The sequence below is a fragment of the Cyprinus carpio genome, chromosome A12, assembly GCF_018340385.1.
Source record: "Cyprinus carpio isolate SPL01 chromosome A12, ASM1834038v1, whole genome shotgun sequence".
NCBI classification, from domain to species: Eukaryota; Metazoa; Chordata; class Actinopteri; order Cypriniformes; family Cyprinidae; genus Cyprinus; species Cyprinus carpio.
In genome coordinates this window covers 11,096,341-11,122,476 of record NC_056583.1, presented here as the reverse complement: position 1 = coordinate 11,122,476, position 26,136 = coordinate 11,096,341, and the positions used below count along the sequence as shown (strand labels likewise).

The 26,136-nt window shown below is 36.3% G+C and overlaps 1 protein-coding gene and 2 pseudogenes across 1 annotated transcript; all 3 read left to right on the top strand.

Annotated features, from left to right (window-relative positions):
* Positions 1–1,570: 1,570 nt before the first annotated feature.
* On the top strand, positions 1,571–4,678 carry LOC109053222 (mitochondrial import receptor subunit TOM22 homolog). The gene is made up of 4 exons (XM_042767498.1): positions 1,571–1,815; positions 2,635–2,753; positions 2,863–2,980; positions 3,740–4,678. Exons 1-4 carry the CDS (start codon positions 1,723–1,725, stop codon positions 3,812–3,814), a joined length of 405 nt encoding a protein of 134 aa, XP_042623432.1. The 5' UTR covers positions 1,571–1,722; the 3' UTR covers positions 3,815–4,678.
* A 765-nt stretch (positions 4,679–5,443) lies between these two features.
* Positions 5,444–10,482, top strand: LOC122133914 (annotated as a pseudogene).
* A 1,728-nt stretch (positions 10,483–12,210) lies between these two features.
* Positions 12,211–23,340, top strand: LOC122146992 (annotated as a pseudogene).
* The last annotated feature ends 2,796 nt before the right edge of the window (positions 23,341–26,136 follow it).

The following is a 26,136-nucleotide window of genomic DNA, read 5'->3' as shown; positions in this document are numbered from 1 at the left end:
AGATAGCAAAATAACTTCATAATTTAAAAAATATATTTAAACTTTGGAACATGGAATGTCTTGATATTGAACTGATATCAAACATCTATACTCTGCACATGGTTGGTAAGAATATGGAACATGTATTTCTAAAATCATGTGTTAAGCAAATTGTAACGATAAAACATTTCATAACAGAAATAAGCAGTCCTTGCCATGGACTCATTATGGTTCCGGATACCATTGTCTTGTAATCTCTACATTTTCAATTTGGATCTTAAAACAAATAATATTGTTGCATAAAATTAACAAAAATACATGCATTTAACTTTCTTTATGTGCATTTTATCAATTGAATAACATACTATATTTGACTGTCCCACATTAGTCAAAACATGCCTTCCTACTTTTGAAACATCCTTTTCAAACAAAGATCGCTTTAAATAGAAAATATTCTTAACACATCTTAATATTATTGCAACATTTGATGTACAAATGCATCAGAAATATAATTTGATAATTTAGAACATTGTTTTATTTATAACAGATTTATATCATTCATTGTGTCTGTCACTGACCTTTGAGTGAACTTCACAAGTGGTACTTCCTCACTGATGATTTTCATGACCACATTTAGGACAATTTTCCGAATGTCAAGTTATTTCATTAGCTTGAAACCCCTGCTTGAACGCAACACCAATCTTTTTCGCATTAATGTTGTATAAGAATAGACAAATGCACTGAAGCTTAGGTGTCAAACATTAGTCAGTGTCCCACATTACATGAATCCACCCTGTATTGTATAAATTCAACACTTCAACCCACATAAATGTTTTTTAGATAAATATGTAATTGTGTACATATGTAATTGTAATGTTTTCATATGCAAGTTATTGCCACCTGAATTTGTAAATTGAAATGGTTTAATGAAGCATTAAATTTCATGAAAAGATGATGTCACTGTCAAAGCTCCATAAAGGAGAGCACACGTAAAACACAATATGTACAGATGTCACTTTTTATAAATACAATATTTTAAGGCTATTAAGGTAAGACCACTTTTTCTCGTAATATACTGTGATCAAAATATAAACAACGTATTTGATTTGATATTAATAAATGTATTTTACCATATTTGTGAGATGCTTATTTTAAAGTAACTAATAAGTAATAATTCAATAAGTAATTGAATAACTCTTACTTTAAATGAAATACAGTATAATTAAAAAGAAATGGTTTATTTTTTTCCCACAAAATTGACTGAATAGTTCAAGTGTACACAAAGTGTAACCACAGATACATTCCTATCAGATACAACTGTGACCAGAAATAAAACTCACGCGGTCACTAACTTGAAAACTTTTAAGAAGCCGTATTTCCTCTCTCTTTTTTTTTTTTTTTTTTTTTTTTTTTTTGTATGAAGTGACGTGAATATCTACGTAATTTCAGTTCCTCTTCCACTTCACATTAATAAAACCAACAATCTTCCACTATTTCGTCGTCCACTAACACGCGGTCATGATCTGCAGTAAGACCTCCGTGTCGATAGGTGTCCTAACATGTCTTTGTGCCTCCTTACAAGGAACCGGGGAAGTAAATCCGTCCTCACGTGTAACCCAAGTGACCTCAGGTCTATGCGTGCTCTCTGGCTGTAAGTCATTGTGAAGCTCTGAAACATCACTGAGGGCTTTTCACAATTATAATATAACATTTATAGCGAAAAGTGACTAGTGGCATATTTAAATGGCCGAGATCCAGGAGCTCTCTCCAGACTCTGGCAGTGGGGAGACACGACCCCCCGAAGACGAGATCGAGGGTGATGATGAGGACGAAGAGGTACTTGATTGCTTCTACAGTTTTGCTTGACTTTATGAAATTGTCAAGATATAGGAAATTGTAAGGAAACAGACTAAAGTTATTAATTTGTTTGGTGCTTGCATAGCCAATATGAGCTATTTAGCCGGTCAAACCTGGCCTAAAATACGTTAAAATATATAAAACGTTTTATTTATTTATTAATTCATATATACATATACATATACATACATACATATACACATATATATATATACACATATATATACATACACGTATATACATATTATATATATATATATATACACACACACAAACACACACACACACATATACACATATATACATATACACATATATACATACATATACACATATATACATACATATACACATATATACATACATATACACATATATACATATACATATTTATATATATATATATATAAAATTAAGTTTTGGAATAAAAAAATATATATATACATATGTGTGTGTGTGTGTGTGTGTGTGTGTGTGTGTGTGTGTGTGTGAGTGATTGAATAATTATTTGTATAAGTAATTACCAATTTAAATAAATAATCCATTTAAAATAAGTTACTGTTATTTCTTGTTGAGATTAATATTAAAGGGCAATAATTAGTTTTTATATAAATCTTATATCAATCTTAATATTTCATATACACAAAGAATATAATATTTTAAGATTGCACACTCTTGATAGAACCAGTCAATTGTCAAATGCAGGGTACCTGCTTACCTGCACATGAGGAATAAGGTTTTCCACTGAGTGCATTTTGACTCCTACTTTGGCTCCAACTTTTTTTCCTGCTCTCCCAGTTGGATGAAACCCTGTTGGAGAGGTTGTGGGGTCTCACGGAGATGTTTCCAGAATCTTTGCGATCAGCAGCTGAAGTATCCGCACAGAGTTCGCTGTCTGTAGCCAAAAAACTTTACAGGTGAGGTGCTGGCAGTTGTATCTTATGCTTAAAACCGTACTGTCACATTATCTGTAGAAATAATCTAGACATTTCAGTATATTTTTTCCCATTTTACGCTTTCTTGTAGTTTCTCCCGCTCAGCTCTATGGGTCGGTACTACTTCCTTCATGATTCTGGTTCTGCCAGTTGTATTTGAGACTGAGAGGTTACAGCTGGAACAGCAACAACTACAACAGCAGAGACAGGTAAGTAGCACCAAAGTCCTGCATAAATACGAACAACTTCCTTGCAATTACATACCTATCTAAATAGAGGTGAGCTGCATGCCTATATCTTCTATAACAGCATGGGTTATGTTATATCAAAAGATTATCAATACAAATTAAAGAGTTATGGAATCACTGCAAAAACAGCAGCATGTTATGTAACGAATGTGTTTGAAACAAAAAACCCACAACAGTACTGATGATATAATGAAATCAGTTGTTCTGACACTGAATTTGGATTGGATGAGTCCATAAGGAAATTGATTTTTTGCAGTTATTTATAAATCTTTTAATCTACTTTAAGCCATGAGGATTGTTAATTGATGGAATATAAGTTTGTTGATGATAACAGCTTGCATAATTTCAATGGTAGAAAATGACTTTACCCATGATTATGCTTAGAAATCTCCACCAATCAGAGAATCATGAAAAGCAAATGCCAAAAGAGCTGTACACTGGCATAAAACACTGCTAATGACGTAACAGGGTCAGTCTCCCTATGCAACAACATTCAGTATTTTTCCATTGTTTTAATTCGGATGTATGTTATTTGCAATGCTTCATAGGATTTGTAGTTCTTTCGCACGCAGTCTTTTTCTCTTCTTTTCAAATGCTTTTTTGCTTCAAATCAAAGTTTGTGATGTTATTTACCTTACTGAAAAGCATGCATATTATGTGACTTTTTCATTGAAATATGAATTCATTTCTTATTTCCTTTTCCTTTCCTGCTTTTAATAGATTTTGTTGGGTCCAAATGCTGGCATGTCTGGAGGAATGCCTGGAATGATGCCTCCTGCTCCTGGGAAGCTGTGATGTATATATTGTAACATCCGTGAGTTGTAGAAGAAGAAGGAGAAAGAGAGAGGGAGCAAGAACTGGAGAAAGAAAGAAGTCGTTACTTTGTATAGTTTCTGTGTACACTGGAGACCTTGATAACTTTTATGAACTTCCCTCTCTCTCTGCCTTTCTCACAGAAACATCCTGCACATGTCGTCCAAGCTCTGATATTTTACTTTTTTTTTTTTATTATAGCTATCTAATAACATTTCTTTCAGAAAGAGTCTATAACAGCTGTTGGGGAAAACTTTGACTGTGTTGTAGGTGCATTATATTTCTAAGAGAGTGTTTACGGTGCAGTGTGGGCCATAGTAACACCGGATCAACACTGACGTGCAGAGAATCTATAACAGCATTCAGCGTTTATGAGGGCACGCAAGGCCAATATTGATTGTGAAATTTTCTTGGTCTACAGATTATGTTTTTTTTTTTTTTTTTTTTTTGTTCCTGTTCCATAAATGTTAAAACCTTTAGAAGTGGTTCTCTGCCAACAGTGTCTTTTAAGGTGATGGTACACTGGTTAACTTTTTTTTGAGCAATGTTGCTTGGGCCACTTTCCCATTAAGAATGGGCAGCAGATTTCTTGATACTTTAGATCGTTTATGTGCCCTGTGTCTCAGCTGGTTGCCCATTAACAGCAACATTGCTCAAAAAGTTGCCCAGTGTATCATCACCCTAAACTAATACCATGCAAAGCTACTGCAATGTTATTCCTCAGACAAAAGCCATACAGTGTGCAGAACCGTTGTGAAATAATTAAGAAAGAATGTTTGAAAACAGTGTACTTCAGTGAATAATAATGTTTGCTCCACATGACAGGAATAAAAACAAGTTCTCCAATGTCCTTGTCTTTTGTCTATACTCTTTATTACATAATATACTTTTTTTCTGATACTTGAGTAGAACCAGACTGGTGAAGTGCACCTCACATATTCATGCAAATAAAAGTCATATTTCAGTTGGACACTCCAGTGATGATTTGATAAAAATACCTATTTTTTTTAACCTAATACTAACAGCAATGGACAGTTTAACGAGGAATAAAATAAGCCCCCAGAAAAAAAACTATTTCCTCATAAAATAATTATTATTTGCCCTCTTACAGTTTTCATAGGTGGAAATGATGTCACGAAAAGGAATAACGTCAGTTTAAAAGTCCTATTAAAAAAAGAAAATCCACTCAAGAAATGCAGAAATGTTTATTATTAACTCGCTGTTTGTTTAGGGTATCATAGTTTACCGGAAAAAAAGTAAAAAACAAACTTATTTATTGTTATTTATTAATTTTTATAAGATTTTCATGTTTTGACATGTTTTCTCAGTATTAAAGGTTAAAACAGTCTTAGACAGATCTAAAAGTATATAGTTATAATAAAATTCTGGGACGCAATCTGTATATAGTTATAATAAAATTCTGTCCGTATCTGTCACCTGGGGTTATAAAAAAATATTTTTTGTACAATTACAGGTCAATTTTAGATTAAAAAAAAAAGAGAAAAACAAAACCACCTAAATATATGTTTCTAACAGTTAAAAAAATCAATCACAAATATTTAAAAAGCTGAAACTTACGTAAATTACGTGTGACATCCAGGTCACAGCAGTCTGACCTGATGAGCGCGGGACAGATGCGCGCGCTTAAGCGTCACCCAGCGCGAGATCACTGATTTGAGTAGATTCTGTCAGCTTTCTCTGAGGGATAAACGTGAGGTAAAATTTCGTTTGTATTAATTTATTTTGATCAAAATTATTATTTTACACATTTACGAGGAACATGACACTAACGCGTAATGTGACAGTTACAACAGGAGTCAAGTTTTTTTGAAACAGACGGCTAACATTGTTAACAGGCAGCTGATTAAAATATAAGCCAAAAAATGATACGTTAGATACTTGCAGACTGTATTTAACGGTTATCTGGCCTTCTAAACAATGTTTTTTATTGTAACTTCTTTTTTTTTGTAAACATATACATAGTATGAAAGCTTTAGAGGACCAGGCTTTGGAGGACGAGTCGGGGTACCAAGAAGATGAGGTGATTCACATTAATTTCTGTGAGCTAGCCAATCATTTCAGTCGTGTTAGTGAGGTCTTGTGTTTACACAGGATGTAGTTTCAAAATGCATTTAAGGAAAATATGAAACTTTTAAATTAGAATTTAATATATTTTTTTACTTGTTTACGTTGTGTGTAACATGATGAAAACTCCCCCCCTTAGGAATCCTTTTTTCAAGACATTGAGCTCCTACAGAAGCATGGGATTGTAAGTGATGATAATTTTATTATAAAGTTATGAAAAATGTCATCATTACGGTTTTCTCGGTGGTTCGTATCCCTCTATCTTAAGAACGTGGCTGACATCAAGAAACTGAAGTCTGTAGGCATTTGTACTGTGAAAGGCATCCAGATGACCACACGCCGCGCTCTCTGTAATGTAAAGGGACTGTCTGAGGCTAAAGTTGACAAAATAAAGGAAGCTGCTGGAAAATTGCTGGTAATTTGATGATGGGGCTTCCTGGAATTTACAGTGCCCTCCATAAGTATTGGAACAGTAAAGACAAAATGGTTCTGTTTGCTGTGGAGTCAAGAAATCTGTAAATATGATTAAAAGATTAATATGAGTACACTATAGTATCTGGACTTCATGTTGTACTTTACTGTGCACTATGTTCCTGATATTACCAGCTAAGAAGATCAGCACTTTTAGAGTTTCATCTCCCTATCTGATGGGAGCATAAGTATTGGAACAGTTGCCTCCACAGGTCTTTCTAAGTGTTCAGCTGTGTTTCTGTTGCATTAATTCTTCAGAAAATTAAAAGCAGGGAATGTGTCTTATCAGCTATATCCATTGCTTCTGCATTCTAAGTCTTGCATTCGATGATGACACACACAAACCAAGATGAAGACGAGGAAGCCGACTCTGAAAGAAAAGCAGCAATTTGGATGCTAAAAGAAAAAAGGAAGTCAATTAGAACTACAGGAAAAACAAAGGGCATGGAGAAATCAAGAGTTTGGAAACTATCGGAGACATCAGCAACCAACGACAAACTGATCGGCTGAGAAAAACAACAGTAGTTGATGACAGACAAATCATAAAAGCTGTGAAAATGAACCCTAAAATACATGCCTGTAAAATCACCAACAACCTCCAGAAATCTGGGGTGATGCTCTGTCAATCTACAGTCCGCAGGAGAATTTGACACAGAAATACAGAAGCTACACAGCAAGATGCAAACCTCTGATCAGAACCAGAAATAGAAAGGCAAGATTCTTCATAAATGTGAGGAAGTAGAGTTTTGGAACAGATTTGATGGACCGATGAGGCAAAGATTAACCTTTATCTAAGTGATTGGAAAGCAAAAGAGTGGAGAAAAAAGGGAATTGCAAATGACTCCTAAACATACAACCTCATCTGTAAAGCTTGGTGTAGGTGGTGTCATGGCATGGGCACGCATGGCTGTCTCTAGAACAGGACCTCTTTCATTTTAATGATGACCTAATGTATGATGGTAGTAGCAGAATGAATTTGGAAGGGTACAAAATCATCTTGGAAATCAATATTCAAGAAAATGCCACCAAACTCATTAGAAAGCACTTCATATTGGATCAGGACAATGACCCAAAACACCCTGCCAGTTCAGTCAAGGACTTTATCGGGGCAGAGAAATGTAAAGTCTTAGATTGCCCAAATCAATCTCCAGATTTAAATCTGATTGAACATTAATTTCAACCAGCTGAAGAGGAGACTAAAGACAGAAACTCCCAAAACAAGCAACAGTTGGAATTGGCTGCATTAAAGGCTGGACAAAAAGCATTTCAAAGCATAAGACCAAGAGTCTGGTGATGTCTATGGTTGTTGCAGGGTGCAGACTCACTGCTCTGATTGCATGCAAGAGATCTGCAACTAAATACTAGCTTTTTAATCTTTTACATCTGCCTTAAATTCAACTGTTCCAATACTTACTGCTCACATCAAATAATGGGATGAACTCTAAAAATGCTGTCCTTTTTATTTGGTTAAACATGTATGTGTTGAAAGACCTAATAATAAAATGTGACATTCTGTATTTTTTTGTCGCATATTCATCTTTTAATCATATTTGCAAATGTCTTGACTCCAAAGTAGAGAAAGCTATTTTGTCTTTACTGTTCCAATACTTATGGAGGGCACTGTATATAACACATTTATTTGATGAAGGAGATTGAATTTATGTATTGTGCATTCATTAAATTTTGTCTTCTTGCATGCAGATATGTGGATTTCAGACAGCATCTGAATACAGTATAAAAAGGAAGCAAGTGTTCCACATCACAACAGGCAGTTTGGAGTTTGAGTAAGAAATAACATCCTGTTTATAGCCCTAAAACACAAAGCCCCACAGATGATGTGGAGGAAACAAAACTAGATATTGTGGCCACGATTTAACTAAAAGAAGGGAAGGAATTAATAAAACAGGGCCACACAGTAAGTTGTGGGAACAAATTCTTAATTCGTGGCCACAAAATCCATATTTCCTACATCATGTATGGAGTGCGGTACTAAAGAAGGGTTTAACATTTCGTCTGATATAAGTCACATGACACCAGAAATGCTTTATTTCATATTTTGTTCAGCAAACTCCTCGGAGGTGGTGTGGAGAGTATGGCTATTACTGAGGCTTTTGGCGGTAGGGTGCTGTTATGATTACGAACCAAAATTATATTGGTATGCATTTTCTGTTCATTAGTTCTGCCAAAATTACATGTTTTTTAGAAATTGTTTTTCCCATGCTCCATTTAGATTCAGAACTGGAAAGACTCAACTCTCTCATACACTGTGTGGTAAGAGCAAAAATGGAGTGTATTGTGGAAATGTTAAATGTGGAATTTAAGTCTCATTTTTAGACCATTAATGTCACTTCATGTTCTGTTTTTTTCTTAAGTAACTGCTCAGCTTCCTGGTGAATATGGGTACACAGGAGGAAAGATAATCTTCATTGATTCTGAAAACACCTTGTATCATTTTCTGCATTTGCTTGCGTTGTGTCACATTCATTTTACTAATCCTATTCAATATGGAAAAGCCATATTAAACTTTTTTCTCCTTAATAATTGTGAAACACCAGTCGGCCTGAGAGGCTGAAGGACATAGCTGACAGATTCCACGTGGATCATGGAAGCTGTACTGGATAATGTGCTATATGCACGTGCATATACGAGTAAGAACATCCCTCGCAGAACTTTTGAAATGTTGTTTTACATTGGAGTTTAACAGGCCAGCCAATGAGATTCACAAAAGTGTTTTTCATTCATAGGTGAGCATCAGATGGAACTTTTAGACTTTGTTGCAGCCAAGTTCCACGAGGAAGGAGGTGTCTTCAAGCTTCTGGTAAAATAGAAGAAAGACACTTTCTAAGGTCTGATTTTTAGGAAGTGATTTTTACTTAATCTTGTAGCCATCAACAATTAATTTTCCATAGATAATAGACTCAATCATGGCTCTGTTCCGGGTGGACTTCTCTGGAAGAGGCGAGCTGGCTGAGAGACAGCAGAAGCTTGCACAGATGCTCTCCAGGCTGCAGAAGATCTCTGAAGGTATTATATATATATATATATATATATATATATTGTATATATCTTAATGAGAAAGAAAAACTACTCATATAATAGACCTGACCAATAAAACTGATGGTAGTCAGTCTTATCTTTAGTTAAGTAAGCTCTTGATTTTTGAGGTTAACTTTTATTTTCTGACTTTCTTTTAATGAGTAGTATGGTAATTTGTTGGATATAGAGTACACCACGTTGCAGTGTTTGCTTACCAGGGTAACCCGATGACTGCAAGATCCCAGGAGCTGGAATGACGTAAGTAGGAACAACACAAACCAAATGGGAGAGAGAATGCTGGTGATTTTGAAACTTGATTATTATTGATTTTAGATTTCAACAGCAAAGCGATCCCAAAAAGCCCATTGGAGGATCACATACTCGGCACAATGCCTCCACCACACAACCATCAGCCTGAGGAAAGGACGTGCTGAATTGAGAATTGCCCAAAATATTTGATAGGTTAATTTCAAGATTTTCCTTTTTTTCCTCAATAACACTTTACAGTAAGGTCCCATTACTCAATATCCAGTCATGCATTATGCAAGCAATGAGCATTAACAAAATACAACTGTGTCCATTGTTAGTTTCATTGTGTCCATTACATAATAGTAACAAATACAACCTTTGCATTTTAATATTGTATTTTTAGTAAAATGTTAACTAAGATAAATAAATGCTTTAAGGTATTTTTGTCATTACATTGTACGTTCATGTTAACTAATGCCAGCAGATGGAACTTATTGTAAAGTGTTACCATTTTCCTTTTGTTTCTCAACTAAGAGGAACACATACGATGCATAATTTTATCCATACATTAAAACTGTTAGGTAAATATATTTGTATATTTAGAGTTATGATTATCTCCAACCCTCTTTTTTTTTTTTTTTTTTTATGATTATCTCTCTTTTTTATTTTTTTTTTTCTTTTTTTTTTCTCAATGCTTGCATCAATAAAACCCTCGTGCTTTTCTACAGTCCAGACATGCCAGGAAAAACTAGGCTGAACTTTTGGCCAGTCACGCTGGAGGAATAACAGATGCCAAGACTAAAATCTGAGGAATGCACTTATTTAAATTTATATTACCTTCGCAAGTTCCCCACTACCTCGATGCCTTCAGTTTGAAATTCTGTTCAGAATCATATGAACCAGTTTCTTTACCTTACACATCTGTTAGTCCATATCTGTTTATTACATTGTAATTTATACTTTGTGTCTTACACACTACACAGCTTGTTTTATGTATTGGTGAAATTTTAAATGGTACAGTATTTTATTTTATCAATGCTAATTTTAATTCAATTAAAAACGGATTGAATAAAAACCTACTTTTAAAAAGTATTTACTGTTAATATTATATTTGCATTTCTGAACGCAGGACCTTACCATAGCATTACCACACACGGCCTTAAATTTGAAAACGCTGTTGAATGTGGCTATTATCCACACGGTCGCTGCTTTTCACAGTCCAGGGGGGGGGGGGGGGGGCGTTTCTGCACCTGTGCGCATGCAAGATCCAGGATCCGCTACTATCGTATCCATGGTGTCGGCATGAAGACTAGGCGGCTCATGCTACCATTTCAGCCTCGTTTCGCAATCTCTCATTTTACCTGGAATAGATACTGAAAAAACATATAGATTTAGGAAGGACCCCATAATGTATGGTTTAGTCGAACCCGACCTCGTGGGTTATAGCGCAACCCGCTAGAAAAGTCAGGCTAGTTCGAGTTAAAGCCACTATGGACTCGAGAGACACAGCCCCTGATTCGTTGGGAACAGGAGGACGATGTCGGCCACGGCTGATACCGACTTCAGTCCCCGCCCTTCACTCGGGCTCATACGTGAACGCTCCGGAATTCGTTACATTCCTTTCTTTTCCGAGATCCAGCCGGAAACCGCCTACGTCCCGATGGTTAAACTAACGAGCGTTTAATAAACCGACTGACAGCATTGAATGAGGTCTGCCCATAAACGGGCTTTTTTGCTGGAAGATGTTTTATAGTCAGGCTTAAGTTTCTTAGAGATGTATGCGGTTAGTTAAGCGCTATGTTTTCTTTGTCCGACTAGAAGATATTTTGTATTATATTTTCCATCACATAGTCCAGTTGTACGTCATCTACTGGGTACTTTATAAATGGTTGTTTAGAGTTGTCACTTTCAGTACACCTTGCTGAGCCCTTCATGAACTAACTACCCGGCTAGCCCTGCGTGGCCGGTTTCATTAAGCCGCCGACTTCACACCAGGATATCTTCTGTTCCTCCTCGTCATTGATTGTCTATTTATTAATACATGATAGTAAGAATTCCTTTATTAAAATTATGTTACACGGAAACATACGATGAAACCCCCCTTTGTATTAATCGTTAATATTATGTGTGTATTTCCACAGAAAGAAGACCCTATGTATCCTATTTCACAGCTGTTGTTAAATTCTACACAGAACCTGGTCGCCCCCCTGGTGATGTCCCATGACCCAACTCGGTCGCCGCAATTGTGCAACACTTCTAATAATACAGACCGAATGAACCTGCGGATAATTGTCTGTTTCAGGATATGTAGATAATTTTTTGTAAATTACAGGGGTAAGTTTGCACACCAGCTTTGAGGAAAATCGTAATATTACAGTCAACATTTTCTGTTTGTAAATTGGAATGTATATAATCCACAATAGTGATTTAAACAACCCAATATAACAATTCTTAAAAAACAGATTTATAACATTATAATCTAATGTTATTCAGATCCTCACACCCCCCCCTCTGGTCTGTCTCTGTCCGCAGGCAGCCGATGCAGTGGCCAGCATGGGACATCTCAGACCCTGTGGGTATGTTCACAAGCTAGACTGTGCTTTTCTGCTTGGGTTTTGTGTTTTGATATAGTGTTGCACTGCCTCTAATGCTTTGCGTCTTCATCAAGCCCATACAGAGGGCGCAACTTGGGCTTGTTACACTCAGCATGCATGTGCTTCAATGCAAGTACAGGCCCTACTTTTATCTCTGTCTACACCACGTACAACAACCCTTCCAAACCCCAGCTACTGAGAAGCCGATGACTAGTGTTTCCGACAGGTGAATCGGGTGCAACGGCCCAGACCCTGTATTCGCAGCTGTACAACGTGATTCTAAAGCATAGATTTTCACTACAGGACGACCGCATTGTGCTCCCTCCTTCTGTGAATCAGTTGTTAGACTTGCTTAGTTTCTCACCTGAAGTGGTAGTTGATAAAACGTGCATATATTTTGTAATGGGCATGTAAATAAAAAATCAGGTGGCTTTGTGAAAATTCCTTCTTTCCTGTCCTCTTTGACAAATATTTTTATTTTTTGCAGTGAGCTTCTTAACCTTTTTTTGCAATCCAAGGCTCCTCCCCTTTGTCCCATAAGTGCTCTGTTAATTCCCTTATATCTAAGCTGATATGTTTTTTGGTACTTTAGATTTAATGACATATAAGTATCCAACTAACATACCTGGCCTTCAGTTTATCTATGCAAAATTGTTCACATCTTTGCATCTTTACAATAACATTTTAAAGCGTCTTAGATTATTTTAATATAAATTTGTCGTTTAAATAAAGTCAAGTGAAAGTGACATACAGCCAAGTATGGTGACCCATACTCAGAATTCATGCTCTGCATTAACACCATCCAAAGTGCAACACAACACAGCAGTGAACACACACACACCGTGAACACACACCCTACGCAGTGGGCAGCCATGTACAAAATGCTGCTGCGCCCGGGGAGGCAGTTGGGGTTCGGTGCCTTATTGCTCAAGGCAAACCTCAGTCGATGGTATTGCCGGCCAGAGACTCGAACCCACAAACCTTAGCGTTATGAGACGAACTCTCTAACCATTAGGCCTTACAACATTCCCCCCCTTTACTTTTACTTTTAAAAATACTTTGTATTGACATTTTTCGAGGCCACCTAGTGGACCATGGCTCACTGTTGAGAACTACTGGCTTATAGTTCACCCCAGAAATTAAGATTCTGCCATCTTTTTACTCACCTTCATGCTGTTTTCACACCCATCATGTACTCCTTTTTCTTTTCTTTGGGAACCAAAAAGGAGACTCCCTTGCTGGTCGCGTCTTTACATGCAACTGCAATGAAAGGCAAAATGAAGCTTTCACACTTAAAAAAAAGGATGCAAAAGCACCATACATGTATCCCACAATAAGTAGTCCATACAACTTCAGTTAATTTAATTGTTGCATTTTAAAAATGGGGTTAAATGTGAATTAATAAACAGTTTTTGATTTGTCCGTTTAATTGCCAGTTGGATTTTTTTTTTTTTTTAAATGAATACAATGATAATTGATTTCTTCCTTTTTTGGCATTCTTAAAAGTATAGACCACCCAAAAAATTATGTCATCATATACTCTTATCCCAACCTATGTGTATTTCTTCTTCATAACACCAAGGAAGACATCTTGAAGAACTTAACATAAACAAAATCGAAACCCGTTGACTTTCATTGTATGGACAAAAAAACACAGAGACATTTTTCAAAAACCTCCTTTTCTGTTTTGTTTCACACAGAAGAAAGAAAGTCATATAATATTAGAATGACTTGAGGTTAAAGGGATAGTTTCATCCGCAAATGAAAATTTTGTCATTAATCACTTACCCCATGTCGTTCCAAACCCCTTAAAAGCTCTGTTCATCTTCAGAACACAATTTAAGGATATTTTGGGGATGAAAACCTGGAGGCTTTAGACTGTCCCATAGACTGGTCCGAATAAATAACAGTGTCAAGGTCCAGAAAGGTATGAAAGTCTTCGTCAGAATACTCCATCTGCCATCAGACCACAATATGTTATATGAAGTGACGGGAACACTTTTTCTAAGCGAACGAAAACACACACCCACACCACACACACACACACATATATAGTATACAAAATATCTTAAAATTGTAAATCCCGAAGAACACACTGAGGCTTTACGGGTTTGTGGAACGACATGGGGGTAAGGTGATATTAAGACAAAATTTTTCATTTTTAGGGTGGAGTATCCCTTAAGTAAATGATGACCAAATAGTTATTTTTGTCCTGCCTATAAACACCTCTTTAGAAATTATATGAAAAATCCTATGGGTTAGGGTTTTGTGGTTTGGTTTCTGGGTTTTAAAAAACAGATCACCGGTGAATTAGAGTAAATGAATGAGAATATATTTACATTTTTAGTGAATAATCCTTACTAGCCCGTACAGTCTCTTTTGTTTGCTTGTCTTCAGGGAGGTTCCTTCGCTGTTTTTTAGAATAAGCAGCATTTACATTTTTTAAAACATTTCCTGAGATGAAGCTAAATGACATTGTTTTTTTTTGGTTTTTTTTTGCATTTTTTTAATTTCACAAGGAACAAAATAACACACTGGTAGGGGTGCTACTTCCATTTGTATCATACATTTGAATGAGTTTACATAACAGGTCCATTTCCTCCAGCGTATTTTTACATTTATGTGCTTCCAGTCCCTCAGGTCATGGGTCATTTTTTCCATTCAAATATATTTCCTCCATGATATGTTCCTCCATTGGTCCAGACTCAAAGGCTCCACTTTTCAACCAATTCCTCGTTATAACTGTCTTAATTGATATCAGCATCACTTTAATTAGCTAAAGTCTTCCCCTCTCACAACATCTTTAGGTAACAGGCTAAATACAGAGTCTGTGGGTCATTCAGTATTTTGTAACCCAAATTTTTTTCCATTTCTGTTACAAGTAGATTCCCAGTAGGGGCGAATCTTTATACATGACCAAAATACATGAGAATGATTGACATTGACTTCCCTGCAGAGTCTCCAACACTCGTTGTTTTTTTGTTTAATTGTTTACTTTTGATGAAGGGTTGTAATAAAGTATCTCACCAGTTCTTCCAGCCAAATTCTCTCCATTGTCTGGGAGCTAGTAGAGTTTTTGTTGTAAAAGACAGATCGAATGCCAATCATTCCTCTGAACAGTTTAAGCTGCAGTTCTGCTTCCCATTTCCTGTTTTATGTATAGTGAGTCAAACCTATTGCAATTTTGTAAGCATTTGTACAGTCTGGATACAATTTTCGAAGGTAAAAAATTCTATATGCCCCTGCGATCATATCTATTAATTCTACTACCCTCTTGAGAAAGATGATTTTCAATGTCTGTATTATAAAGATGTCTTAGTTGGAGATACCTAAATAAATCAGCCACGTTTTTCAGGTTCAAATTCCCTCTTCAAGTTTTCAAAAGATTTTAAACTTTTTTTCCTCTCTGTTAATGTACACACTGCGGTGATTCCCTTGTCAGCCCATCTTGTAAATGTGTTATCCATCTGACCACTTCTGAATTTTGGAGAGTACAATGGCCAGATCAACAATTTACAATCCCCCCCTCCATTTTGTATATATTAAGTACATCCCACCAGATCTTAATTCTTTTGTGTCTACTATAGGATTTGGTTCTATAGGTTGGTTAGATGTTTTTTTCCTCGCCCAACCTCGTTTGTGGTTGGCATGTTCCGTAGTTAAGCTCAATTTGTTCCATTTGGAGTAATATTCTGACGAACACACCAATAAATTATATATCTCAACTGGGCAGCTAGGAAATATTCTTTAAAATTTGGAAGGGCAAGTCCTCCTCTTTTGTTCTCTAGTTGTAGAGTGTTTTGAGTTTAACCCTTTGGTCTTGCCCCCTTCCAAATAAATCTACTCACTTGTTTACTCCCATTTATCAATTTGAGTTTTTTGGTATACAAATTGTCAGTGAAATGAATAAGTACAGCAATCTAGGCAACACATTCATTTTTATCACCTCTATCCTTGAACTTAAATCCATAACTAGTGTTGCCCATTTTGTCAGATCTTTTTGTATAATTTCATTAACCTTATTATAATTAGCCTCATATAATCGTGTTCAGTTCTCTAGTCAGATAACACCTAAATATTTTATTTTTCCTGAATCCCATTTAATTTGTAAGATCGTCCTGATTGAGTCAGCTGGTCTATATTTTATACAAAGAACTTGGGTTTTTGAAATGTTTGACTTATACCCAGATTTCCCTCCTCAAATCTTTTAGTAACATTAAGAGTTTAGGAAACGTATAATTCCGGATTGCTTAGAGGTATTTGATAATATCATCTGCAAAGCAAAGAGACCTAACTTTATGTTCATCCCTTGGCGACTGTGATTCCTTTAAGTTCTTTACTTTGTCTTATCTACTGAGCCTAATAAGGCTCTATAAACAAGGCAAATAGGGAGGGGCTCAGACAGCATCCCTGCCTTGTCCCCTCTGAAGAAGCTCGAATCTGTCTGTTAAGTCGCCCATTTATTTTAATTCTAGCCACTTGGTTTATCATATAGTGGCCTGTATACATTTAAAATTGATATTTTTATCCAATCCCATTCTTTTCAAAACCGCAAAAAGAAAATTCCAGCAGACTCTATCAAAGCCTTTTTCCGCGCGTCTAAGACTTTCTAAGGCTGTAGGAGTGCTCTGGTTTATTGACTTCATGTAAATTATATAGTTGTAATGTACGCCGGATGTTATCTTTGCGTTTGGCGACCTTTTATATAAACCCGTCTGGTCCTCATTCTATCAGGTCTGGCGAGGAGAGGTTTCTAATCTTGCTAGCGATTATGAGACGTTGAATTAATTTATAATCAACTATTCAAAAATCGGAAATTGTACGATGAAGACTCACATAACTCTTTATTTTTTTAACCTTCCTGTGGTATGACTGTTATCATGGCCTCTTTCCATGAGGGAGGACATTTTGCACATGTTTGAGTGTCCAATTGAAGATTCCAACAATAGAGGGGCAAGGTCTTCTTTATAAACTTTGTAACCACTCGGTATTATTGCTTTTCAATCTATCTGATAGCCTTATCAATCTCTTTTTAGTAATAGGGTGAATTTAATGATCCATTTTGAGTAGTTCCTATGGATGGGGAGATCTAATTCAGCTAAATAACGTCAATTTTCTTTTGGCTATCGACTTGTTCTGAATGATTAAACTGAGATTTTATAATAGTGTATAAATAAGATTTTTGATTTCCTCATGTTCCTAATTGAGAGCCTTACTTTCTGGATCTCTGATTTTGTTAATTGACAATCCTTATTTGGCTGTGATCTTAATCTTTTTTGCTAATATTTTGGGTTGCTTTGGGACCCGATTCATAAAGATTTGTGTGGTGAATCTCATTTCTTTTCTGTCTCCTCATTTGCCATGTCTGATAATTGTTTTCTAATTCCTTTTATCATTCCGGCCAATTAATCACTCTTATCTGTATGCTGTTGTTTTTCTAGTTTTCTCATATTTTGTTCTAATTCAGCTTGTAGTAGCTTTTTCTTTTTTTTAATGTGAGCTAGCCTTGATATCAGGTTTCCTCTCATCACTGCTTTTATAGTGTCCCATAATATTGTTGGCTCTATTTGTTCATCCTTATTATAAATGACATTGTTTTACTAAACAGCTGAGCTGACACAACTGAAATTACACTGGGTTATGATTAAAGGGCAGTTATTTCAAGAAGCATTTTTGTTGGCTTGTTTCTGCACTTTCCAGGAACAGGTCGGTGTTTTAGTAAATCTTAACCTTGAATCATGCGTCATTAAACACAAACATGTTCATGTGGCTGTCCCTACAGCTGCAGTGGAGAATGGAGAGACAGATGCCAGTGCAGTGGAGACGTGGGAGCAGAAAGGTGAGCCGGATGAGGAGGAACCAGGAGGTGGATCCTCGGCGGACACAGGATTTTGTGGGGATGAGGCACAGGATGAAATGATGGAGGAGGATGAGGAGATGCCGACTCCCAAGCTGCCTCCTCCTCCACCGGACGCCCCTAAGAAAGAACACGTCAATGTAGTGTTCATTGGACACGTGGGTATGTGTTGTGTTGGAATATACACTTTTATATTTTCTTTGTAACAACACCTGCTGATCTAGCAAGCATTATATCCAGAATTATTTCTTTATTTGATTGATTGATTTTATGGTCTGATTTGTTTTTCTTTTGTACAGATGCAGGCAAGTCTACAATTGGTGGACAGATTATGTGAGTCAACCATGATCTTTTATAATAAAGTCTTGACTGACCTAACGTCCTGTTATACATTATGATATATGATATAACAGATGCATATTTAATTGTTTTTCATTAAGGTATCTAACTGGTATGGTGGACAAACGAACGCTGGAGAAATATGAACGAGAGGCAAAAGAGAAGAATAGAGAGACTTGGTAAACAGACATTAATGTCTTTTCATACACTACTGACTGAAAAGTATGGTCTCATTAAGTATTCCTGTGGTGGCAAAGCTGAGTTTTCAGCAGCCATTACTCCAGTCCTCAGTGTCAAAGTTCAAAAGAACAGCAGTTATTTGAATTAGGTATCTTTTGTAATATTATAAATGTCTTCAAATCTGATTAACATGAAGTCTAGTTGAAATGCTTTGTTTAAGATAAGAAAACCTTATGGCATAGTCAGTCTTAGATGTCTATGTGAGCACATCAAATGTTCATGTCTTTTTGAGTGAAATGTTTGCTCTCATGATGCAGACTGGGTTGAAATGACATCTCATACGTCTGTTTGTCCTTGCAGGTATCTTTCCTGGGCTTTAGACACAAACCAAGAGGAAAGAGACAAGGGGAAAACAGTAGAAGTTGGAAGAGCTTACTTTGAAACTGAGAAAAAGCACTTTACTATTCTTGATGCCCCAGGCCATAAAAGCTTTGTACCCCAACATGATTGGAGGGGCATCCCAAGCTGACTTGGCAGTGCTGGTGAGTTCCTCTTGAAACAGCAGGACTGATTATTGCTTAGTTATTTTAAATTGTATACCCTGTACAAATTGTTTTACTGTATATTTGATCAAATAAATGCAGCCATGATGAAAATTTAAACAACAATTTTTAACAACCCCAAACTTTTGAATGGTAGTGTAGATATATATTAAAACAAATCAATCAACTTGCCTTTATTTTGTCTAGTTTTTATTGACAGACATTTAAGAAAACATTGCTTTTCTTCAGGTCATCTCTGCCAGAAAGGGCGAGTTTGAGACCGGTTTTGAAAAGGGAGGTCAGACAAGGGAGCACGCCATGCTGGCCAAAACAGCTGGAGTCAAACATCTGATAGTCCTCATCAACAAAATGGACGATCCCACTGTGAACTGGAGTTTGGATAGGTGAATAAAATAGATTTAGAACGTTTTTATTCTTGTATCTTGTCCTTCTTTTACCAATTAGTACACATTTCCCCACAGATATGAGGAATGTAAAGAGAAGTTAGTGCCATTTCTGAAGAAGGTGGGCTTTAATCCGAAGAAAGACATTCACTTCATGCCCTGCTCTGGAATGACTGGAGCCAACCTGAAAGAATCTTCTGAGCTGTGCCCTTGGTACACGTAAGTATAGCATGTCATTTTTCAGGCTATCGTGTATATATGAAGGTGAAATCAGAGTGACAACTGGCAATTTACATCAACTCTGAACTTGTATAGGGGGTTACCTTTCATTCCACATCTGGACAGCCTGCCAATCTTCAACAGATCAAGTGATGGTTCCATCCGATTGCCTATTGTGGATAAATACAAGGTAAATTGAAAGATGGGATTGTTATCTTGACATTTGATGTCAGGTTTAATGACTTTGCAATGCTGACAGATACTAGAACAGTTAAAAGCAATCTCACTAAGTACATCTGCATAAGCAACATGCTCCTCAAAACCACATCTGTTTCTCTGAAATAATATGCTGAGTATCTATCAAGAGTGTCTTACTGCTCCAAATACTGCTATTGTCTCAGTTTCTGCTGATGATATCCAATTATTTTAATATCACAGCATGAGGGAGTGTTTTGGCAGGAAACTATCTCTAGTATAATGGAAGAAGGAAATTGTTTTTCTCAGCAGTTCTCTTCCCATTGAGACTAAATGTGTTATGATACCAATAAGCTAAACTAGGTCCTGTGTTCAGCACATGTAATGAGATTAAGTTTCATTAAAGGGATACTCCATCCCAAAATGAAAATTTTGTCATTAATCACTTATCCCCAGGTTGTCCCAAACCCGTAAAAGCTTCGTTCGTCTTCGGAACACAATTTAAGATATTTTGGATGAAAACCTGGAGGCTTGAGACTGTCCCATAGACTGCCAAATAAATAACAGTGTCAAGGTCCATAAAAGGTATGAAAGTCATTGTCAGAATACTCCATCTGCCATCAGACGTGCAATCTAGGTTATATGAAGCGACGAGAACACTTTTTGTAAGCAAAGAAAACTCCCCCGTATGCTGCGTATGCTCTTCTGTATCCTTGTGGTGTGGATGATACAGAAGAGCATACGATGATATGGAGAGACACAGAGGAGACTGTTGACAAAGGAATTGTTGAATAAAGTCATTATTTTTGTTTTCTTTGCTTACAAAAAGTGTTCTTGTTGCTTCACATAACCCAGATTGCTCGTCTGATGGCAGATGGAGTATTCTGACAATGACTTTCATACCTTTTTATGGACCTTGACACTGTTATTTACTTGGCAGTCTATGGGACAGTCACAGGTCTCCCGGTTTTCATCCAAAATATCTTAAATTGTGTTCTGAAGACGAACTAAGGTTTTATGGGTTTGGAACTACATGGGGGTAAGTGATTAATGACAAAATTTTCATTTTGGGGTGGAGTATCCCTGTAAGTTATTTAAAGCCTTGCTAGAGCTGGTTGAACCTTCATGCTTATTCCTAAAAATTGTACGCTTTCAGTTTTTACAAAGTAAATCATATGAATTCATACAAATTCAAAATGTCAAATAGTTATACTCTCTCATGAGATGTTTTATTCCGTGTTATGATTAGATTTAAAATTCTATACTATTCGTCTAAAAAAAAAGAAAAAAAAATGCTTAAATGCTACAAGTGAAATTAGGCATCACAACAGTAAAATTTTAAGTACAAAAAAAAACAAAAAGGATATTGTTGTTTTTTTTGATTACCTTTAAGTAAGTGTTGAATGATGGAAAAGGTGCATGAATAATTAATATAACTAATATAATACTGATCAATTTTAAAAAAAACCTCTAACATCGGCAGATAGAGTCTATAATGCTCCTTAAAAATCTTTTGTGTAGGACATGGGCACCGTGGTGCTTGGAAAACTGGAATCTGGAAGTATCATGAAAGCACAACAACTTATTATGATGCCAAATAGGGTAAGACTGTACAAAACAATAGTATGTACAAATACAGTTTGTTGTTATCACAACCATTATGAATCTTCTTGAATTTTCACATTCATTTCTTGAATTTTCACATTCAGTGTCTGAAACATTGTTTGTTCTGATTTCCCAGCACACGGTGGAAGTGTTGAGCCTTCTCTCAGATGATGTGGAAACGGATTACGCTGAACCCGGTGAAAACCTGAAGCTCCGGCTCAAAGGCATTGAGGAGGAAGAGATTCTCCCAGGCTTTATCCTATGCAATGCTGAGAACCTCTGCCACTCAGGGCGCACTTTTGATGCCCAGGTAAGAATTTCAACACAGGGAGAATATTTTGTTTAGGTCATTTGATTTAGTCTTTTTTAAGCATGACTTAATGGCTTTTTTTTCTTTGTTCTTGTTCACAGATTGTCATTATTGAACACAAATCCATTATATGCCCAGGTTACAATGCAGTAATACACATCCATACCTGCATAGAAGAAGTGCAGATAACAGTAGGTTCTTTTGCGTGCACTCCTAAAACATTCAGACATAAAAGGTGTAAACTCAGAGCCTAAACTATTTACCTCCACAATTAGGCATTAATCTGTATGGTGGACAAGAAGACAGGAGAAAAGAGCAAGACTCGTCCACGCTTTGTCAAACAAGACCAAGTATGCATCGCCCGTCTTAGGGCCGCAGGAACTATCTGCTTAGAGACTTTTAAAGACTTCCCTCAGATGGGACGTTTCACCTTAAGAGGTGAGGGTAAGATATTAGGAATATCTAATATGATAATTCAAACATCACATTTTCAGCAGTTTGCACATCAAATAAATCTGATGACAGGTATAATATCTAAATACTAAAACTGAAGATGTTTTATGTTATTTTTTTAGGTAAGACAATCGCAATTGGCAAGGTGCTGAAGTTGGTACCTGAGAAGGACTAAATGCAGATAGAAGGACTTCCCTGGTGCACTCTGGGATTGAGGAGGATGCAGTGATGTGTGCCTGCCAGATGTCCTCCAAAACTGCTCCATCTTCCCACTGTGGATCAGTCTAAGAAAATGACTTTGGAAAAAGGACATTATTAAAAGTGACAGTATCAATTTTAGGAAGAACATTAATATAGAAAGACAAGCTCAGTGTGACAGCTTTCTCATATTGAGAGCTCAGCTATGCCACTCATGTAGCCCAATTGTTAAAGCCAGTTTCTCTCCACTGTTACATAATCTTAAAATGGATGCAATTTTCTTTTATGGTATTGGCTTTTTAATTTTATGTTACATTATGAGAGAGAGGGAGTCTTGGTGTCATCTCTTTGAAAGGTTAATGCCATTACTGTGTGCCCCATTCAAACATAACACTCAGATCATTTTCTCTTATAAGAATGTTGGGTCTCTGAATGCATATCACTTTACAACAGCATCATCTGGGCAGTTAGAAACTGCTGACTGTTTGTTATGGCATGAAAGGGGTCCATACAGGGTCTAAGCTTGCCAGTACCCTTGCTCTTTACCTGGCAAGTCCTGCAAGGGTAATAATTGTCAAGATCAGGTCGTAAAAGAGGCCTTGTTCCTTCAAATAAAATGACACTTATGTAGAGATGTAATAATGCACAAGTTTGATATGACAAACTTATCAGCTCATATCAGCTGGTGTAAATTCTGTACACTCCGGTTGGGGATGTAAACATCAAACTTCCAAAAAATAAAACACTAAAATGACTTCAAATGAAAACAGATTTTTGCTCGTAGCTGTGTTTGTGTTCAGTGCCTTGGACCTTGCAAGACAGAGGATAATGCAGCGCCGCATTATTAATAAAGATACTTCATTTAATTTATCAAGTTGCTTACACTTACTTTTAGAACTTTTAAATTGGATGTATTTGTATATTTATAAACGTCCACAAGAAATGAAAACGTTGGTCTCTATTTATTTTAATAAATAATATACGATCATTTTATATTTATTATAATAAATATTTTATGAATATTAGAAAATCATATAATAATAAAAGTATAATATTAAATCAGATTTAATATTAGCACGGGATTGTTGTGATTTACTAATGTACAATTTATCACATATTATATATACAGTTTATAATCATATTTCATGATTTAAATGGGAGTGCACAAGCCGTGCTGTTTATGTATGCACAATGCTCCAGTCATACCAGATTTTTATTAAAGAAATGCAAGAATTGCATACAAACCAACAACAACAACACATTAAATAGCAATAAGGTTATATATCTCATAAAACATTAACCACGAGTTAAGACTATACAAATGAAACAATAATAATGTTAGCATTGCTTTCATGCACTTACTGTACTTTATTCTTATTAAGTACTTGTTTACTGTAATTACCCAATAATGTTGGAGATCCTACAGTTACACAAGCGAGGCTGACAATCACCTCGCTTACATAATGTTTCAAGTTAAAATGGAAGATTACACTTTTGGTAGGCTATCGTCTAAGGCTTAATACACGGTTTGAAATCATGGTTACTGTCAAGTTCAAACACCGTTAGTTGACATCTCTTTCTTGACTTTTACGCTACTAATCGCAGCCGGATGTGACGACACGCGCACGTTTCCTAAGGCACTCCGTAGAGTTGTTCGAGTTGCGAGTAAAGAGACAGGAAACGACTAAAAAGTAGCTGGAGATGTGGCGTTTACTCGGAAAGTACGATGCGTCTTCTTGCTTCTCTCTCTTTACACGTGTAAGCATGGCGTCCCAAACGAGATGGCATGCTCTCGATCGGTCTCAGGTTAACTAAAATATTTGCTAGGTTTACAGTACCGGAGGGATGTTTGTTAAACTGTAAAATATTTGTGTTGTATATTTACGTTTGGGTGCGCTGTACAGCGTAACTGCTGTAGCCAGGCAAAAACAAGTCGAAGTATATTAAAGATAAAAACATCTATGTGTTAGCTGTGCTGTTATGATTTGTTTGATGTAGGGGCCTGTGATGCAGTTGTTTTTAGTCAGGAGTTTGGGTGACTTGTCTTTGTTAAAATGTTCTATGGCTGATTCTGTGCTTTGGGTATATAGAGTGACTACTGTTTAAAATACATTAGTTAAATAACATGTATTACAGGTAAAGAAAGCTGTACAGGCATTACGAGCGTATATAAAGAGCAGCTCCTTCATCCCAAAAGCTCGTGGAGAAATGAGGGTCAGGCCCATCTCTACTACTTGTTAACTCTATGGAAAATCCCTAAAAATGGAGCAAAAAATACGGTCTGAGATCGCAAAGCTGTTAAGTGTTTCAATGGGAAATCAATCTAGAGTCATTGATTTACGAGAAACCTAAGTTCATTATGTGTTATTGTGACTTTACCAAGTGTGTGTTTGCCCCACAGTCCTTTACCATCATGGGGCCTGAGGACAGAATCAGGAGACGGGTGTCCCGCTCACCAGAGATGAACACAAAATGACCTCAGAACAGACAGTGAGATTCTACAAGAAGTTACGCTCAAAGTGAAAGGGATCAAAAATGCCATAGAGGTGAATTCATCTGTCTAATTGTTATAACGTGCTTTCAGCAAACCCTTTCCTTCTGTCTCAGTGATGATCATGGTTTTAAAACGTGTAAGAGTAATTCAGCGGGTATCCTTTTCGAGTGGAGCTTGTCTCTACAAACTTTGAAAACAATCATGACTTCCCAAGCAGGTCCTTTTTTTATGTGACAGTTAGGTATTATGGAATATGGTGTCATCTCGGCTGTATTTTACAACACATTTTGTCATGGCAGGTGATTCCTTTCAGCATGTTGAAAACCTGAGCATAGCCGTTTGAAACTTTGAAGCCCAAAAGGAAACTGCAACTGGGGGCAACTTTGATTTTGTTTCTGTCAGACGCACGCATCCGCCGCAAGGTTTACCCTCCCACATTGGGAAGCATTTCTAATGAAAGGAGAAGTAAGTTTGTTTCATAACTGTGAAGTGTACACACACACAACACACACACTGTTTTTGCAGTGGCGAGAACTTAGAGCGACATTTCTTGGTCATTTTTGTTAGTGAAAGTACTCCAAAATAATAAGACGTTCTGAAAGAAAGAAAGTAGTTAATAGACACCTAGGATGCCGTGAGGGTGATAAATCATGGGGTGATTTTTATTTTTGGTGTGAACTATCCCTTAAAATGAACACTATGCATTTATGAAAAAAAGCAATGCAAGATTTAAAAAAATAATTGCACTCATTGAGCTTTTGGAAAAGGAGAGTAGAAGCTCATAGACTCGTTAGGCAGCTTTGAAAAGGAGAGTACATGTAAACACAAATAATATAAATCTAGAATTCATACACATTTAAAAAAACTGGTCCATGTTTAAGCCCATCACTTTTTAATTTCTAAAAGGAAAAAAAAAAAAAAAAACAAAAAAACAAACAAGTGATTAAAACTGTTTAAACTGTTCAAAAATCTGCAAAGGAATAAGAGGTAATTTAACGGTGCGGGTTCTATTGTTCACGTGATCATGTAGATCGTTGGTCTTTGCGAAAAAGAGAAAGATGAAAAAAAAGAAC

What these genes read in the sequence shown, in the direction of transcription:
- LOC109053222 (XM_042767498.1), top strand. Translation starts at nt 1,723, where the DNA reads ATGGCCGAGATCCAGGAGCTCTCTCCAGACTCTGGCAGTGGGGAGACA. An exon ending in GTGATGATGAGGACGAAGAG is followed by an intron (nt 1,816 to 2,634) that starts GTACTTGATTGC and finishes CTGCTCTCCCAG; the next exon opens with TTGGATGAAACCCTGTTGGA. An exon ending in GTAGCCAAAAAACTTTACAG is followed by an intron (nt 2,754 to 2,862) that starts GTGAGGTGCTGG and finishes GCTTTCTTGTAG; the next exon opens with TTTCTCCCGCTCAGCTCTAT.